Raw genomic sequence first — 19,076 nt, 5'->3', positions numbered from 1 at the left:
TTTTGTGAGCATTGATTAATTTCTTTTATTTACTGCTTTTTTCTTCTGAGTATCATTAAGAAAAACAAAATGTCTCTCCAGTTGTACTAGTATGTTTTTGTGACATTAGTCTGTAAATGTTAATTTTCCTTTTAATTGTGTCCTATGTTAGTATTTTAATACGGATTTCCAGCAAATGTTTTATTTGTTCCATAATAATTTATATGAAGCATAGGCCTGCTAGCTCTTTAAGTCTTCATAAGAAATATCTGATCTCAATTTCTTCTAATTTCAAATGACATCTCCCTTTCTATATTAGTTTCTTTGAGCTACTGCAAATTACCACAAACTTTGTAGCTTAAAACAACAGAAATTTATTCCCTCATAATTCTAGCAACCAAAAATCCAAGTCAGCATGTTGGCATCGATGGTTCCCTCTGGAGTCTCTATGAGAGTATCCAGTCCCTGCCTCTTCTGGTTTCTCCTGGCTCCTGGCAATCCTTCTCATTCCTTGGTTTGTAGCTGCCTAACACCAATCTCTGCTTCCATCTTCACATGGCCTCTCCCTGTGCCTCTGTGTCAAATCTCCGTCTTTTTTTCTCTTATAAGAACACCAGTCACTGGATTTAGGGCCTAACCTAAATTCAGGGTGATCTCATCCCAAGATCCGCAATTTAATGACTATATGTGTAAGGACCCTTATTCCAAATACGGTCACATTCACAGGTACTGAGGTTTGGGACTTGGATGTATCTTTTAAGAGAATGCTATGCGATCCACTATACACAAACTTCTCTGGATTTCCATTTTACCATTTGCAGGTGAAATCCTGGACCACTTCAGAGCTTTAAGTCTGAATATTTGTGTTATTTTCCAGTACTATGGGAGGGCAGAATGAGGCCACTAGCATATTGCCAGGAGGCCGGCCCAGCCATCCAGTTCTTTTCTTTTCTTCCATCTTATCCTTCCCTGATCCATTATTCACAGAGCTGCCAGGTGATTTTTCAAACATGTAAATCTGATCATAGTGCTCTTACTTACCTCTTTAGGGTTTACCATGGAACTTCAAATAAAATCCTTACTCCTTATACAATTTTAAAGGGCTGTAGATTTCTTCACTCTCGTCTCTCAGTACTCTGGAGCTTCACATATACTGATCTCTCTGCTTAGACTAGAACATTCCTCGACCCCTCTCTGGTTGTCACTTGTACTTTAGTGCTTAGCATAGATACCTTTTCTCTGTGGGCCCTTCTGAGCTCACCCAGCTCCTGACCATCTGCAGAGCACTCCACACTCAGTCACGGGCATTTGCCACCTGGAGTGTAGACATTCCTGTACTTACCAATGCTCATGTCTGGATTGTATCCATAAGGAGAGGGGGTGCCATGTCTGCCTCGTTCACAGTAATAACCTCAGCTTCTAGCATGGTGCGCCATTCATGTTTATTTAATGAAAAAATAAACGTAAAAACCAGGGTTCTGGTTGAAGACTTATTATTTCTAACTCCTATTGAAGAAAGTGTTTGGTAGAGCTGGTTGAGTCCATAGCTTCTACTGTCTTCCTTGGACTAGTTCAGAACTGCCAGAAATGACTCACACTGTCGTGGACTCACTAGCAACAGGTCTTCTGTCTCTGCTCATCAGAGCTCTAACTTTGATGGATCTGAAACTGGTTTGGCTCGTTGAGGGACACCCTTGTGAAAATTGCTGTTTTTCAGTGGGACAGTCAAAATAGTGTTCTCCCTCAAAAATCAAAAAGCAACCTAGAAAATGACAAAATTTGGGTTGATGGTAAGAATGACTTTGAAATAAAATATTTTATATATTACAAGAGTTTGTGAAAATCTTAAACTTTGGCTAATTTTTTTCCCAGGGAATTAATATTGATGTATTAAATTCTAGTATGGGGGGGGGGCAATGCTTCTGTTTTTCCTATAAAAGCTTGCTTTTGTGCTTCCCTTTAGTTAAGGATTTACTTTTTTAGTTTAAATATTCTATTTATTTTGTTTCACAGACATTTTTCATATGTCTATACTGATTAGCTATTCTTCTTTTATAGTTATGCCCCTTGGTGTCCATCCTGCCAGCAGACTGATTCAGAATGGGAGACATTTGCAAAGAATGGTGAAATACTTCATATCAGTGTGGGGAAGGTAGATGTCATTCAAGAACCAGGTACTGTAAATGTTGAACATTAAATACAAAAGTTTGTTCCTTTTTATTTTGAATTTTTTTCAAGCATATAAAAAAGTTGAAGATTAGGATATTGATACCCATGAACTGACCACCTGGAATCAACAGATAACATTTTGGCCTATCTGGGTCTCTCCGTGTGTGTGTTCACACATACATATGAGTATATGTATTTATATTTTTATTACTTTTTCTTTTGCTCAGTCATTTGAAAATAAGTTGCAGACATGAAACTTTACTCTTTAATACTTCAGTATATTAAAATCTCACTAATTATTTCCCACATGTCTTTTTATAGTTTTTGAACCAGGATCTAATCAAGGTTCACCATTTGCATTTGGTTGTTATGTGTCTTAATCACCCTCAATTTAGAATAGTCTCTGTTTTTTTCATGACACTGATATTCTCAAGAGAGCAGACCAGAGATTTGGCTAGGTGTTTCCTTATTGTGACATTTAACTTATTTTTTCTTCATTGTCTATAAACTTGGAGCTCAGCCTAGAGGCATGATTCGGGTTAGACATTTATGGCAAGACTACTTCATAGGTGACGCTGTGACTTTACATTTTCTCCCATCAGAAGACACATACTGTCACTGTGAGTGATGTTGAGCTTGAGCACTTGATTAACGTGCTGACACTAAACATCAATTATGAAGAAAAGATCCCACTTTGTGATTAACAAGTAATCTGTGGGGCTTTAAGATACATGACCTTACCTGAATCGAATATTTCATTGTGGTTTCCAGAATGATGAATTTCTAATTCTGTTGCTCCAGCTACATGTAATAGCTGTTGCTAATGTGATTTTTCAAGAGAAAGAGGGGGATAGAGGAATCTTAAATTCTGAAAAGATATATGCAATTTGTATTTGTAGTTTAAAAATAATTGTTATACGTAAATTGAGAAGAAAAGTTGAGCTTTTATGACTCAAATCTCAAACTTGACTATTTTCAAACTTTATTTTTCCTATCTATATTCTATTTCTATCCATTTTATCCCTTTACAAGGAAAAAAAAAAAAGAAGGTAGGTATGGCAATGCAGCTGTTAACCTTTCTGTAATAAATGAATTAAAAAAAGACAAAGTACTGAATTACCAATTATTTGGGCAACAAAATTGATGGTGTCTGTTAAGATCAATGTGTTGCCAAACCCATGGAGAGGGATTTCTATTAAAAGCAATTAGTCTTCATGCCTCTACCTTTTTTAAGCATTTGAATCAAAGCCACTTCTGCCCATTAGCTGTTTAGAGATGGAAAATTATAGTTACTAATTCATGGTTTTGGCTTTTATAGTGAGTTATTCTGTTTAGAGGTCAAGTCATTGCAATTACATTTTTGCTGTAAACTTGTTTTCATGTTTTAGTGGCTTGAGTCCAATGAAATCAGGTGTAAGTAAGCCTTGTTAATTAGCGGGCACCAGACACATTTTATGAGGAGTTTCTTGGAAATTCAGATGACCTATTCACATTTCAGCCATTTAGGCCATGAATTTACCGCATAATTTGGATTAACAGAATTAAACAGCTTTGTGATAGATTCACAAACTTAAAGTCTAGTTGAATGTAGTCTTCCCATCTAAAATGTAAATTTATGGTTATTTTTCCATTGTGAATGGATTAGCTTTTTTGATAATGAAGTAAGAGAGAAGTTGATTATGATAAAATATTTTTAAAACAAATTCATCATTGACTTATAGCATTTATTTAAAAATAAACTATACAGTATATATTTGAAATATTTATCAAAGAAGGAAAAAAAGGTCTCTGGTCTAGTATTCTATAAGAATAGTCAAGAAACAAAGTCCAAAAAGGAAAAGTGATTAATTATTTTATGTATTAGACCAATTTTTTTAAAGTAGAGGCTCTAGAATACTTTTAAATGATAAAAACTTTATAACTCACAAGTAAAAATTAGGAGACAAAATTCTACAGCCAGTTTGAGTGGCTTAGAAAAGATTTCCCTTCAAATTATACTATTTTATGTTTATAAGTTTAAATTACAATCCTAATGCTTTCAATTAATGTGTTTATTCAACAATATTTGAGTTTCTACCATGCACCAGTCCCTGTTCTGGATATCAGTGATACGGGTGAATGATACAGGTGAACAATGAGTGGGACAGGTGAATAAGGAAGACAAAGACCTGGCTTCTCGTTGAGCTTACATTCTAGTGAAGGAAATAGACTGTAACAAAAGTAAAATGGAAAATAATGTCTAATAGTAACAAGGGCTATGAAGAAAAAGAAAGCGGGGTGAAAATGTAGAAAATATCGTGAGCCACTATTTTAAGTACAATGGTCGGGAAGGACTGTTTGACTCTTTAATATGTTTTATGAAATATTGTTATATGTATTGTTTACTTTTTAATTTATTGCTGTGGCCAATGATGACCAAGAACATATGAAGAATTTTAAAGAACGAGTTAAAATATTGTGTTCAATGATAACTAACATTAGAAATTCTATCTGTGTATTCTGATAAAAATATAACCTAAATAGAAACTTGAAGAGGTGATGGATGCTATTTGTTCATTGCATTTTAAAATACCATATAAATAAAGCATGATTCCATAACATTGTCACTTTCCTGAGATGAAATTTTTGGATGGTCATAAGAATCTGTAGCTAGAAAAGAAGTAAGATATGAAATTGTTTATAATAATTATTTCAAACAAAAGCTTATAATAATTTTTGTGTTAACTTTTTTTTATTAGTTTCAGGTGTACAAAACAATGTAATAGTTAAACATTTATCATTCATATCCCTCCCACAGTGACAACCCCCCACCCTGCATCTACTTACCCCTCTGATATCACATACAGCCATTACATTTCCACTGTCTCTATTCCTAATGCTGTACTCCACTTGTGTGTGCATATATGTATGTATATATATACATATATATATGTATGTATATATATATATATGTATATATATATATATATATATATATATATACATATATATATATATATATATATATATGTAAAATTGTAGTTGACTTTCATTGTTGCTCAGCTTCAGGTGTACAGTGCAGTGATCAGGCATCTACATCATCCCTGAGTTGGTCTCACTAATAAGACAAGTGTCCATTGGATACCCTACAAAATCTTTACAACATTATTGATTACATTCCCCAAATTGACTTTCGTATCCCCGTGGCAATCTTGTGGTTACCGATTGTGCTTTTTAATCCCTTCACGTTCCCCCTTATCCCCACCCCCCCGCCCATCTAGCCACCCTCAGTTTTTCCTCTATGTCTCAGAGACTGTTTCTGATTAGTTCATTCATTTGTTCTTTTCTTTAGATTCCACATATAAGTGAGATCATATGGTATTTGTCTTTGTCTGGCTTATTTCACTTAACATAATCTTCTCTAGGTTCATCCATATTGTTGCAAATGGTAAGATTTTATTCTTATTCATGGCTGCATAATACTCCATTATATAAATGTACCACAGTTTCTTAATCCAGTGTCTACCGATGGACATTTCGGTTGTTACCATGTCTTGGCTATTGTGTATGGTGCTGCAATAAACATAGGTATACATAAATTTTTTCGAATTAGAGTTTTGGATTTCTCCGGATAGATACCTAGGAGTGAAATTGCTGGGTCATACCTTATAATAATTTTTAAGCCCTTAGGATTACTAATACTTTTTCCATGGCAATTTAGAGTTGGAAATATACTGAAAGATACCCTTGTTCCCTGCTGGGTGGAATTCCAAGCAGTGTTAGCCATGTAGACAGAGATGCTCGTTAATCCTCAGTTGACTTCTCAGGTCACTTGTGCTATTTTGTTTTGTTTTGTGTTGTTTTTAAGGTACAATGATAAATGTATATAGTAAATGTTTCTTTTTATAACATTGATTTTTACTGCCTTCAGAGTACTGTTTTCTTTTAAGTGCCATAGGGCTATTTTAGTTTACTTAGTTTGATAGAGAAAAAAATAGAGAATCCTTCTTTGGGAAGACTCTTCATTAATCAGTAAATTATTATGCTGAATACAGGTTTAATTTGTAAAATGAGTATAAGCAAATTTTGTATTTTATTAAAAGTAAACCTTCAGTATTTCAAATTGCAAGTGACCACAGAGATGTAAAATTTGAGCTACTTTATTTGAATAGATCTTTGATTTTGTCCAGATCGTTCTTTAGTGGGAAAGGCAGAAGTGGTAAGAAACATGAAAATGATGTGTCTGTCATTTTTCCATGCTGGCCAGGAGGATCCTTTAACTTTCCTACTCTTTGCCAGGACCAGGCTTGCTCACTCTTGGTGCACATATAAATATTATTTATTGTAAACATTTAAAGAGCAGGGCTCTGTTTTTTACTCCTAGTCTCATTCAGGGTTTTGTTGCATGCCCCTTTCTTAATGTCATCTATCTCTGTTTATAGTCATGATTGTGAGTATTAAGTTCTTTCTGGTCTGTCAGTAGACTGTAAGCTCTGTAAGAACAAAGAAAATACATGTTTTTGCTTATCTCTGTGTCTTGAACAGTCCCTGGAACAAAAAAGATACTTCGTAAATATTTGCTGAGTGACTAAGGGTTTTATTTGTCTTTGTCATCACATGTACCTACCATAACATTTGATACGTAGTTAGTATTCAGTAAAGGTTTGCTAAGACAAATTGAAAAAATCTGTTTAATGTACAGAGTCCCTTGATAGTACTTGCAGATTTTATAAATGTACAAAGATTACAAATGATCTTATTATTTCATATTCTTTATTATTTTTAAACCTATAACTGATGTAGTAATACTTATAATTTGTTTAGTTCTTTACTAATATGTGCTAAGCACGTAACATACTGATCTAATCTAACTTCAGAACAATTCAAGTAGGCTTTAATATACCCATTTTACAGATGAGGTAACTGAGGCTCAGAAAAGTTAAGAAATTTATCTTAAGTCATAAAGCTAGTAATTGGAGAATTTAGCATTTAACCTAGGTCGCATGACTTTAAAACCTATCCTTTCAGCCACCATATAATTCCAAGTCATGCACAAGACAGAAAACTTCAGTGTAACATATCAAAAATAAGCAAGTTGTATGTCAGCGACCAGAAAGTGTTAGGTAAATAAAAATGGGTAAAAATAAAATTTCTTTAAGTCAAAATAATAGATAAATGTGATTTAATAATGTGGTTATAAAAGCAAGCTCCAGGCTTCCTGATCTCTTATAACTTGAGTTAGGTGCTTGGGTTAGTCTGAGTTTGACTTGTAACTTTTTTTGTTTCTCTTCTTATAGGTTTGAGTGGCCGCTTCTTTGTTACCACTCTCCCAGCATTTTTTCAGTAAGTTGAAATAATTTTCTGGTCTTGCAAATATTAAAAACCTGTAGATGTATACCAGGAATTCTAAGTTGTTTTCCTTAACCATCATTCATTCAGCCTGACGTTTGAAGGGAGAAAGATTGGTCTGCACTGAATGATAGTTAGAACAGAGGGACAGACACCCGGAGTGCTGCAGGGACGAAATCTAATTTCAGCCATGAGAAGGGGGATCAAAGATTTTTCTGATGACATAAAGGTGGGATGATTCATAATAGATAAGTAGGAATTGGTTAAGTAGACAAGGTAAAGTTCTTTCCAGATAGAGGATATGGAAAAGCCCAAGAGAAAATGAAATACCATCTGAGCACTATAACTAGTTCTGTATGGCTGGCCCATCCTGGGTGATGAGGCTAGAGAGGTCAGGTAGTGAGCGGGCAAAGAAAAAGGACAGGATAGGTTCTGGAAATACTTAGGAGGTGGGATCATTGGGACTTGGTGACCTATTAGCCATAAGGAAGGGAGAGCCTGTGATGACTACCAGCAAGACATGTATAACTAATAACAACTATTGAGGAGCCATTAAAATAAGAAGTTTGGAAGATAGAGGCCAAAATGGAGAAGACAGTGTGAAGTGACTATGCTAATTCCAAGTAGAGAAGTTTAGGTGATAGTTTGATTTCAGGATCTAAATCTCAGAAGAAAGAACTAGACTGGAGATACATACTGGGAATTTCTCAGCATCAACGTAGATAACAGTTGGAATATATCTAGAACAAACACATACAATGGGAGGAAAAGCAGGTCTAGGATAGAACTTGGGGTTGGTCAAACTTCAGACAGACAGAGCTAAGACGGGGTGGTCAGAGTAGCAGAAAGAAGTCCAGCGAGCTCGTGTCGTAAAAGCCAGGGGAAAGGAGGGAAGAACGGGTGTGTTTAGTAGCAAACAGGGCCAATGACAGACAAGCAAAAATGGCAGAAATATGCCCTCTGGATATGGCATTTAGGAGTCATTGGAGACCCCCTAATATGAGCAGTTTCCACGGAGTCCTGGAAGCAGAAAGCAAGTTGCACGAGCAGTGACTGAGTAATATAAGAGGAGAAAATGGCAAGTGTAGACTCTTCCCTTAGGAAGCTTGACTGTGGGGAGAAAAAGCAAGAGCAAGGGAAGACTGAAGAGGCATGTGAGAATTGGAGGTGTTTTGTTAATTTTGAGGGAAGGAACTTGAATGACATAAATTTGGAAATGTGGATATAGTTTTTCAAAACTTGCTAACAACTGGTGGTCTGCTATTCTAAGAGAAAAATGAAATAATTGGTAGCAAAAATAATAAAAAGTAACTTGGCAGATTAGACACAGCCAAACTTTGCTTATAGTCGCAAACTGTGCAGTGAATGTTTAACAGTTTCTGTTTTGGAATTTCTCATTTGTAATGGATTAATATTTATACATGCTTTCTGATTTATGCCTAAGTATAATTATTTTTCTTCAATTGAGCCAAGTTAAAATTCAGAGTGGAGTTCACGTGTAAAACCATTAGTTATTTTGATTTTTGTTATCTGTCACATTTATTATTTTAATGGGTTTATTTTTTATTTGTTTTTATAATTTATAGTGCAAAGGATGGGATATTCCGCCGTTACCGTGGCCCAGGAATCTATGAAGACCTGCAGAATTATATCTTAGAGAAGAAATGGCAATCAGTTGAGCCTCTGACTGGCTGGAAATCCCCAGCTTCTCTAACGTAAGGTGTTATTTTTTAATGAGAAGATGTTATTATAAAATGGGAGGTATCAAGTGAGCAGTCCATGGACCTTGAAAGTCTACAGTTTTCTTCATATTCTCTCTTAATTACCCAGAATACGTATGACCATACTTAGACCGTGTTGTGTTTCTGTTGACCCACATATGTTTCAGCTAGTTGTTAGTACACTGGGAATGAAGTATCCAGATTCAGGTAGGTTACTAATAAAAGAAAGCCTTTCCCCTAGCTTTTGCACTAAGCTATGCCAGCTGTTTTCTCTTTACAAAATATGGTATTGAACACCATTTTCCATTCTTTCTTTCTTTTGCATTATTGATAAGATATGGATATAACTCTTAAATTATAGTTCATGAAGGAATTGTTACTGTATGTGTGGTGTCTTTGTCGGCCTAGCAGAATGTGGCTGGGAAATCAGGGTCATGATGGCATGACGGGTGAGGTAGATTAGGCCAAACCATAATAACTTTTTCCACTGTTGGTTTTAATTTTGAATGAATTGTCATATTTATAATTAATTTTACTTAATTATATTACACTTGTAATTTAAGTGCACTTGTTGGTATATACAGGTATAAAGAATATCCTTGTTCAAAAAGGATCAAAGTTTATAATATTCAGGAATAAATTATCTAGTAGCATTTATATAATACTCAGGAAACACCACGCATCCTCTAAAAGCAGCTTTTCATTCTACAAATATTTGAGTACTGATTTATGCCAGATACTATTCTAGGTACTAGGTATTCAAAATTGAACAAGACAGACAAGGTTTGTCTGCTCTCCTCAAGTAACTTAAAGTAAGGCAGGTTAAGAAAGAAACTAGGGCTACAAAGAGTCATAGTTTGGATACGGGCTGTTTCAAAAACAAACAAGCAAACAAAAACCTTTACTAAAACAGGGACTAACTGGGGGCATGGACCTCCATTAGATGAGGGACTAGGAGAGGCTGTGAGGGGAGGACCGTGCAACCTGAAGGACAGAACCACCGAGCCAGGTGAAGCGCAGCAGGAGGAATATTTCCAGGAATGGGTGTCATATGCACATGAGGCCCCACTTGGAAGGACCTTGGTATGCGGAGGATCAGGATGGTGGTGGGGTCAAGACAGTGAAAGGCAGCGAGAGTCACACGTGCGTGGGGAAGGGGAGGAGCAGACCATGAAGGTCTCTGACCGCAGTGAGGTCTTGGATGTTACCAGTGCATACCATGCCAGGGGGGCTGAGGAGAAGAGACTGAGGAGGGCACGCATGCATGAGCTCTTAGAACGCTGCTCTGGGTGAGACTGTGTGAATCTTCCCTCTCCTTCACCTTATAGCCAGGCCTACCTTCAGAACACATTTTATATGCCCCCCTTCTTTCCACCACCAGTCCCCTCCCCCCGGTGCCACCCTGATATGCACTAGCACCGTTCTTAGGCCAGACACCACACAGCCTTCTCCCTGACCTCATCCATTCTTGCCCTCCTCAGTCTCTTCTGCTAAGAGCCACCTTGTCACTGGTGTCCCATATTAATTACCAAGGGGTGAAAGAAGATCAAGTCGGAGACATGGATGTTGAATGAAGCAAGGCGAGATTTTTGTGGCGTTGACAAGCAGTAGTGCAGTAGTGAGGACAGAAGCAGGTTTGAATGGGTTAAAGATGCCTTAAGGAAGAAGAAACAGCAAGCACGGACTACTCTTTGGAGAAGTTTGTCTGTGAAGCCAGAGAGCCAGGTGAGGTCCAAGGATGCTCTTTCTAAAAGATGAGAGAAGGTAGAACATGTTTTCATGCCGGTGAAAATGATCCAGCAGAAAGGGAGAAATTGCTAATGCAGGAAGAGGGCATGGCAGAAAGAACCAAGTCATTAACAAGCCAAAGGGATGGGATCCAAAGCACAAGTGGAGGAATTAGACTGGTAGGGCAGATAGACTTTCTCTGTCGTAACAAGAGAAGGGGGATGAGTGTACACCAGGCTCAGATTTGCTGGTGAGGAGATAAGAGAGATCACACAACGGCTTCTGATTTCGCAGTGACAAGCGAGGAGCATTTGTTAGCTGAGAGTGCATGACGAAGGGAGGGTGTGAAGAGAGGAAAAAAGGACACGAGCTGTCCTCTCAGGTAGAGCCTAAAAAATGCAGTATTGAGGGCTCACTGAGGTTTGTGACTGTGAAGGGAGAACAGTCAGCTGGTCATCTGATTTTTCCCCAGAGACATGCAGCTGCCCAAGGTTGAGGTTTTTGCCAGGTATGTACAATGGAGGGAGAAACAGGTCAGGGGATTTGAGTGTATTACAGCAGTGACTAAAATGATGGCTGTGGACTCTAAGCTCTATATGAATGCTTGTGAATCCAGCAGAGAGACAATGCATTACAAAAGTGGGAGGGCAGATCCTTGTGACCTCAGTTTTGTTTTGTTTTTCCATAGTATGCATCACCAATGGTTCTCCTTGTCTTCATTTTTTTTTTTTTTTTTTTTAGGATGTCTGGTATGGCTGGTCTTTTCAGCATTTCTGGCAAGATATGGGTAAGGAATCTTAAATACATCCTTTGTGATTATCTTTGCAGAGGGTTTTTTGTTGTTGTTTTTAAGAGTAAGAATGTAGCTTCTAAACAGTAGAAAAATAAACACTTATAAATACTTTTATAATTTCGCTATTCTTCTTAAGCCACACTACTACTTTCAGATGGGTTCCCCAGTGGAAATGTGTCCTTGTGTAGAAGGGAATAAATTGAACAAGGACCTGTATTATATCAAAGTCCTGTTTTCTTAGATTGGTGATGAATCCCTTTATCAAAGCTGAAAGGGCTTTTGTTTTTAATTTGTCTTATTTTCCTATTGTCATAATCTCCCAACAGATCAAAGATTATCTAAGCCTGAAAGTGATTCTATATGTCAGGGATCAGCAAACTTCCACTTGGTGGCTGGCCACCTGATTTTATAAATAAAGTTTTATTGGAACACAACCGTGTTCATCCATTACCTATTGTCTATGACTGCTTTGATTCTACAATGGTAGAGTTGAGTAATTGTAACAGAGACCATGTGGCCCACAAGCCTAAAATATTTACACTCTGGCCCTTTAAGGAAAAGTTTGGACATCCCTGCTATATGTGATTGTATCATTTCAGTGACTTAGAACTGTTACTTAGCTTAAAAGACTGAACAATTATATAATCTTGACTGTCTCAAAAATCCTCCTGCTCCCTTTTGCTCTTGTGTAGAGCGGACTACATCCTGCCAGATTTAACACAACTACTGTGGATTTAAATGTATGCCTTTAAAGTATTTCAAATCTTTAGAAATGAGTCCCTATATTTGTCTTTTCTAAGCTATGATTATAGGTCATGGTGTCATATTAGGAACTTAATATTCAAGGCCCCATGAAGATTCTTACTGTTTTTCATGCATACTGATATATGTGGAAGGAAATTTAAGAACAACCTTTTATGTCCCAGCTTTTCTGTTTTATTTTATTTTCTTCTTTGTGAGATAGAATACCAACTTTAGGTTTTTTTAACAACAGAAACTAAATTGGCCACTTGGATTTAGTATTTTTTGGTTAAAATTTGTTAACTGTTTTTTTTGTTTGTTTATTTTATTTTATTTTATTTTATTTTATTTTTTGGGAATTCTGTGTGATATTAAACAATAACTCGCCTGTTTCCTCTCTCCAGATAGTATGAGTTTCATATGGTTTCCTTCTACCATTTTCTTAACATTGGTGACAAGTTTATTCAAGGGCTGAGAATTATGAATTGCCACCTGGGAATTGAGAGTAAGGGATTTTGCCTTTTGCAGTATGTTGACACTAAAGGTTGACAGTCATATGTTCTGGTATCCAAGTGAGGGCCTTGTAGCCTTAATAATGTCTGACTTAACGGGGTAATTATTCCGTGTTTCCCCGAAAATAAGACCTACCCCGAAAATAAGTCCCAGTTAAGATCTCAGCCAGACGGGTGCATTTAGTACGTTGTGACGATGTTCCAGAAGAAGAGACATGACTGTAATTGAATAAATGTAGATTGTTGTACATGAAAAAATAATACATCCCCTGAAAATAAGCCATAATGGAGCAAAAATTAATATAAGACCCAGTCTTATTTTCGGGGAAACATGGTAATACATGGATATCAGGAATCATTGAGAGCAAGATCTTAACATAGAACCTATAATAATTGCATGTCCAGAAGTGCATTTGTTCTGTGGGTTAAGGAGAGCTGAGATGGAAGTCGGTCATGGAAGAGTTTTACTTTCAAACATAGTATCAGGGAACAAAACTAATTACTCTGACGTCATATAACTTGGCTTTTAATACTCAGTTAAACAAGAGTTTTAAACAAGGAGTTAACAGTTTTTCATTATATCATGCAAATGATTACAATGTGTGGCATTGTCACATCAAGGCCAGGAGTGGGTGTTTATCATTACACGTATTTAGAATGTCTTTCCAGATATTTAAAAAGGAAACAAAAAAAGATAGTTTTATAAGATAAACTATAAAATTTGACAAAAAATTACATTATACATTCTATAAAGTTGCCTTTATCTAATATTAATACCATATGTATTTTTTCTTTTTGGTTAGCATTCGCCTAGATTTTTTTTCCCCACTATCAACCTTTTTGTTATGTTTTAGTGAGTCTTGTAAAAAGTATATAGCAGGAAGTAATTATTTTAACGCATGAACTTAAGTCCATTTATATTTATTGGGTTCACTAACACATTTGCCCTGATTGTAGATTGTGTGGGGATGTGTAGAGGGGAGGAGAGTACCTGACTAAAAGAACATATATAGTAGGTTTGCAGATGATTTGAATCTTCTCATGTGTATGTATACATTACTTTAAAACCCTGTGGTAGAAATCTGGTGTTATGTTCTGTATCAGCATGTAGCTTCCCCAAGCCTCTTGACAGCCTTTGTGGTTTATTTCTTAGAAAAAAGTTCCTAGCCTTTCGTGAAATCTCCGGGAAGGGCTCTCACCACCTGTGTTTCTAGAATTCAGCCCTCGTCCTCTGTTCACGGAGGGTATGATCTCTGGCCTGGTGGGACACAATCCTTGGCTACCTGTCAGGTCTCTGGTTTCTACTCTAATGTCTAGGACAGTCTTGCCTTGTTGCTCTGACAGAACCACTGATGTTACTGTCCTCTTTTCTGATTACCCAACTCTCTCAGTTAGCTTATTTAACTGTTCTTCTTCCTTGCCAGAGATCGTTTCATCAATTTTGAATATATAATTGTGGGGAACATAATTTGTTTTTAACATGTCTAGACAGTATAAAGCTGTAGTACAACTGTATTAACAATAAAGAGAAGAAACACAGCACATGGCGGGGGAGAGAGACCAAGAGAGAAAGCATGGCTAGCACTAAAAGAGTGTAAAGTCTACAAGAAAGAAGATAAAAACAGTGAAGAAGGAAAGACAGAGTGGCTAATGCCAGTGAGACAAGATTTCCGAAGCCCATCCACAATCTCTTTTATCCCACTGAGATTCTGTGGCCACAGATAGGAGTCAGTCTTTCCTCAGCAACAGTCTCCCCTGGATGGGTAGCTGGTTAGATGTAAATACATCCATAGGGAAAATGGTATGTTATTAAGTGGGGGAAAAGATAAAAAAAAAAAAAACAGTCTGTGTCGTGATATGTTTATATGGAGGTTTTATGTGTATATAGGAAAATGCCTAGAGAGAGATTAATCAGATATCAACAATAACTATCTGATATTGAACTTAAGCCTGATTTAAAAAAGCAAAAACAAACAAAAAAACTCTTATGTTTCTCTCTTTCTAATTTGTCTGTAATGAAAAAGATAAAACAAAAACAAGCGCACTATCTAAAGATCAGAGCCTACTGATCCAGTGAGCCCTTAAAGTCCTTGAGTTTCTGCCTTAGGAGTGAAGCCAACTTGCTGTGTCTGGCATTCTGGAAATAAAAGCTGGTTCTCAGGATGTCAGGATCACTTGGTGAGGAGAACCATACAGCTGAATCCCTATGAACTCAGGGGTTTCGTTGGGTTCTGCATTTGGCTTCCTTAACTCTACGTCAACCTCCCATATCCTCTTGCTTGAATAAACCCTTGAGGTGAGGAAGTCTCTTGAACGTTTTATAAGCCGCATTCTGTGAGCTTCCTGCTGTCATCTGGAATCCTAGGGATCCATGATAGGTAATTTGTATCACAGTGTGGGGGAAGGGTAGACAATCTCAAGTGTTCATTCCATCACCAAAATTCAAATTGCTTTTCCAATCTAGTCATGAAGGTATCACCTATGTATTTTAATTTTTATATAAACTTATAGAAGTCATTGCCACTTCAGCTGTAATACCTATCCTCATGTAGAGTCTTGACATTGCCCACCTCACAGAAGTCACTGAAGCCTGAAGGATACACACCTGGAGGAGTTTCTCAGGGCAGACATCTACGGAATTGATACTGATTTTCTATTTATATAGCTACATAAAAATTTTTTAACAATTTTATTCAACTTTAAAAACCAGTGACTCAGCTTAATGAGAAATGTTAATAAGCTAAAGGATAGTACCAGGCGAGGGTAATGCTTTGAACGCCATGTGCAGAAGACCTAACTTGGAAAGCACCTTTGTCAGGGGTGGTGCTACAGGTCGGGGTTAGGAAGTCTGGGGTTGAGATTTTGTCCGTGGCACATGTATGGAGACGTTCCAGCCTTTCTGTCTTCTCGTCCCTCTTCACAGTGGGCCTGAATGATGCAGGGAGGTGTTATCTTTCTCCCAGAGAGACAAGTCATTGTTCTCCACCTTGTGTGTATGTCTCTGAACCCATCTGTTTTTCCTGCTATAAACTGTTGTTACTAGAACATTTTGAATACTTAGCATAGAACCTGGCACCTCATATGTACTTGATAAGTGTTTTTTATTAATTATATCCATTAATTATTGTTGTCATTATTTTCCTTTTCTCCTGTAACTGAGCAACAAGGAATATTTTCATGTTTTTATTCATTTATCTTTTTAACAAAGTCTGATGGCAGGATTGAAATAGGATTCCACGGCAGTTATATAATGTGCACTTTTGCTAACTAGGTTTAGCATTTCAGTGTACTTATATATTATTTGCCGAATTTGTACTGCTCACTGAGGTAACATAGTATGTAACTTACCTCTTCTCAATATTACTGTTATGAAAGTTGCAGGCATATGGCACATTTTAGCTACAGTAAGGTGCGCTGCCTTCTTGGGAGGATAACCTGTGTGAGGAGAAGATCTAATGCTTCATAAATACCACATGATGAGAATTAAAGGCCATGAGTATTTAGACTGGAGAATAATAAGAGTGTATTTTAAAACTCCAAACATCCCCCTGTGTTTTAGATAATGGTACCTCTTCTCTTACTTTTTGTTTCTTAATATCTAGAACAATATTACAGTGAGATAGTGTACACCCCCAAGATATATCTCTTAATGCCTATAAGAGGCTGCATGGTTGTGTCTTGTTGCAAGTGTTGAGAGGGTAAAACATGGAAGGGGAAGTGAACCCTTGGCCATCACTGGAGAAGTCTTTCTGTGCTGCTCCCACACAGGGAATATATTTTGAGGATTCTGACCTGTGTATGAAAGGGCTATAGGCTTGTCCCCAAACCTCTCAGAGTATATATACCCTGTAACATAGGGTTTCGCTTATGTAAGTCCAAGTAATATAATTACAAAAGGCTTCCTGTCCTCTTTGGCCAGTCCAGCTCTGAGTGAGACCATGCAACATTGGGCTGGACGGGTGGGTGTCCAGGGCAGCATCCAGTCTGCCCTGTCCTGTTGTAGCTCAGGTCTCAGAGGGAGTCCGGCCTCCCTGAGCACGGAAGGCTCTACCTCTGATCCATGAATGCCTTGGCCTGGCTTCAATCCTTATATCCGTCTCACCACTGGTTGGAATAGTCTTACATATTCTATCATAATGGCATCTTCATTTATTCTTCTTACTCAAATCTTGGCTCTCAGTCATCTGTTGCAATAGCATAAGGTATGAGGCCCATAAGGGCACCATTTTTGTGTATTTTAAGGAAACAGAATAAGATGCTTCCTTGTAAGGAGCACATATAATATTGAACAGGGATCAGTGTTGTCCACAAGTGAAAAGTGTCATTGCCTGGCAACTAAAGAAATAGAAACAGAAATCTAAAACTAAATTAGATCAATTTTAATCAGTGTTTACCCAGAAACATATATACAGCAAAACTTAGTACCAGGAACCCTAACACTCTTAAGGTATTCTAAAACTATTGTGGGGTCAAATAAAATAAAGATAAAGTCAAATAAACAGATGAAGATTTATGTCTGCATTTGTAAAACCACAACTCTATTAATGAGACTTTAGTAATAATCACCTAAAAGACCACAAGATGGCAGGGTTTCTCATCCTTTGAAGTGTACGTTGATGTAAGAAAATTGAAGTGGAGTTTATTAAAACAAGAGGGTGTTTTGAATTTGCTAAGAAGTGGATTTACAGTATTCTAGAAAATAGAAAGTTTCTTAAGGGTTACTTTTATCATTTATTTTGCAGGAAGGGCATAAGATGCCGACTAGAAGGACTTAGAGCTGCCCGTTACTCATTCTAACCCTAAGAGTAGGCAAATGGGCAGGTATTATTTATAAAGCAAGTTCCAGCGTACACACCTGTACATTCATGGGTCAGCATTAAGGCAGACTGGCTTTTCATATCTTCTAATTCTTTGGCGCATTCAAAGTTTAATCTTGATGATGGTATTGCGTTATCAAGAAAAGCATCAACTGTATTCAATACATAGAATTTTCTAAAGCAGGGACTTGTGCAGTACATTTTAGAACTTCCATTGAAAAGAGTTTGAATGAAACAACATTTGGAGACCCCAATACCTCTTTTGCCTGCTGGGTTCCAGAATACTGGGTTTTTCTTAGTAAGCAATTGCCCTGGCTAAAGACAGAATGATTAACAGTGCAGCCACCAAAAGGACAGAGGAAAGTTTTACAAATCAAGAGTTGTTTGTATTTCCTGTGCATAGTTTAAGGATTTGCTAGTATCTTTTCCTCACTCAACAAATATTAATGTTTGTTAAACACTTTGTCAGTGTTTAAAATACTTGCTGAGTCTTTAGAACCATCACTTCTGCTGAAGAAGAAGTTGGCGAGAGGAGATCTCAGATTATTCTAAATCAGTTAAACGTTTTTGTTTATCATTCAGACTTAAGCCAGAATGAAATATATTATTTAATTGTATTGACATTTGTAAACTGAGAAACCAATGGGAGACACTTGAGTAATTTAGATTTTGAAAAATACTAAATTAAAATAGAAACTTGGACTCATTTTCGGTTATCTCACTTGTTCCAGGCAAGTCATTTGGTCCTGATCTCGCCTGCTAATGGCATTTAGCTTGGGGCCATTTCATCCTGTGCCCAGTTATTGCTCAGATGATAGTGAATGACTGTGAAGCTGTAATGGCCCGAAACCAGTGATCACTAAACAATCTGAGGAAGCATCGCTCCTGCAGCTCCACATCTAACTGGAATTTGACTCTAAAATACCAGTACATAGTCTGTACTTCCTGTGTGATTTAGTGTGGAAATAATTTCAATTTCAGATTGTATCTCGTCACTCATTTTTTCAGTCTCTGGTATTAAATAGAGTTCCAGGGAACAGTAAGCATAAAGGAATGTGCCCTCTCCTCAAAGCCCGATGAAATCTCATTTCCTCATAATGAATTAACTGTACTAACTTTCTTCTGTCTGCTATTACATTTTAGATTTTACGGTGATTTAGGAAAGACAGCAAGGATGGGTAGGGGAACAACGAGAGTCTGACTAGATAAAGGAAATATGGAGACATTTTAAATGGTTGGTGTTCTGTAAGTAGTATTCAGTTGTACTTCCGAATTGGTCAAGGCCCAA

At 37.0% G+C, this 19,076-nt stretch overlaps 1 protein-coding gene across 1 annotated transcript in view; it reads left to right on the top strand.

The window, feature by feature from the left end:
- The window catches only part of TMX4 (thioredoxin related transmembrane protein 4), a 41,148-nt gene that overhangs the window by 10,093 nt on the left and 11,979 nt on the right, over positions 1–19,076 (top strand). The window contains exons 2-5 of the mRNA XM_019734915.2: positions 2,038–2,153; positions 7,425–7,470; positions 9,063–9,191; positions 11,667–11,712. Coding sequence (XP_019590474.2) covers positions 2,038–2,153; positions 7,425–7,470; positions 9,063–9,191; positions 11,667–11,712 — 337 coding nt within the window. The remainder of the gene's footprint in view (positions 1–2,037; positions 2,154–7,424; positions 7,471–9,062; positions 9,192–11,666; positions 11,713–19,076) is intronic.

Source organism: Rhinolophus sinicus, linkage group LG13 (genome assembly GCF_036562045.2).
Source record: "Rhinolophus sinicus isolate RSC01 linkage group LG13, ASM3656204v1, whole genome shotgun sequence".
Classification (NCBI taxonomy): Eukaryota; Metazoa; Chordata; class Mammalia; order Chiroptera; family Rhinolophidae; genus Rhinolophus; species Rhinolophus sinicus.
This window is presented reverse-complemented; position numbering and strand designations above follow the sequence as displayed.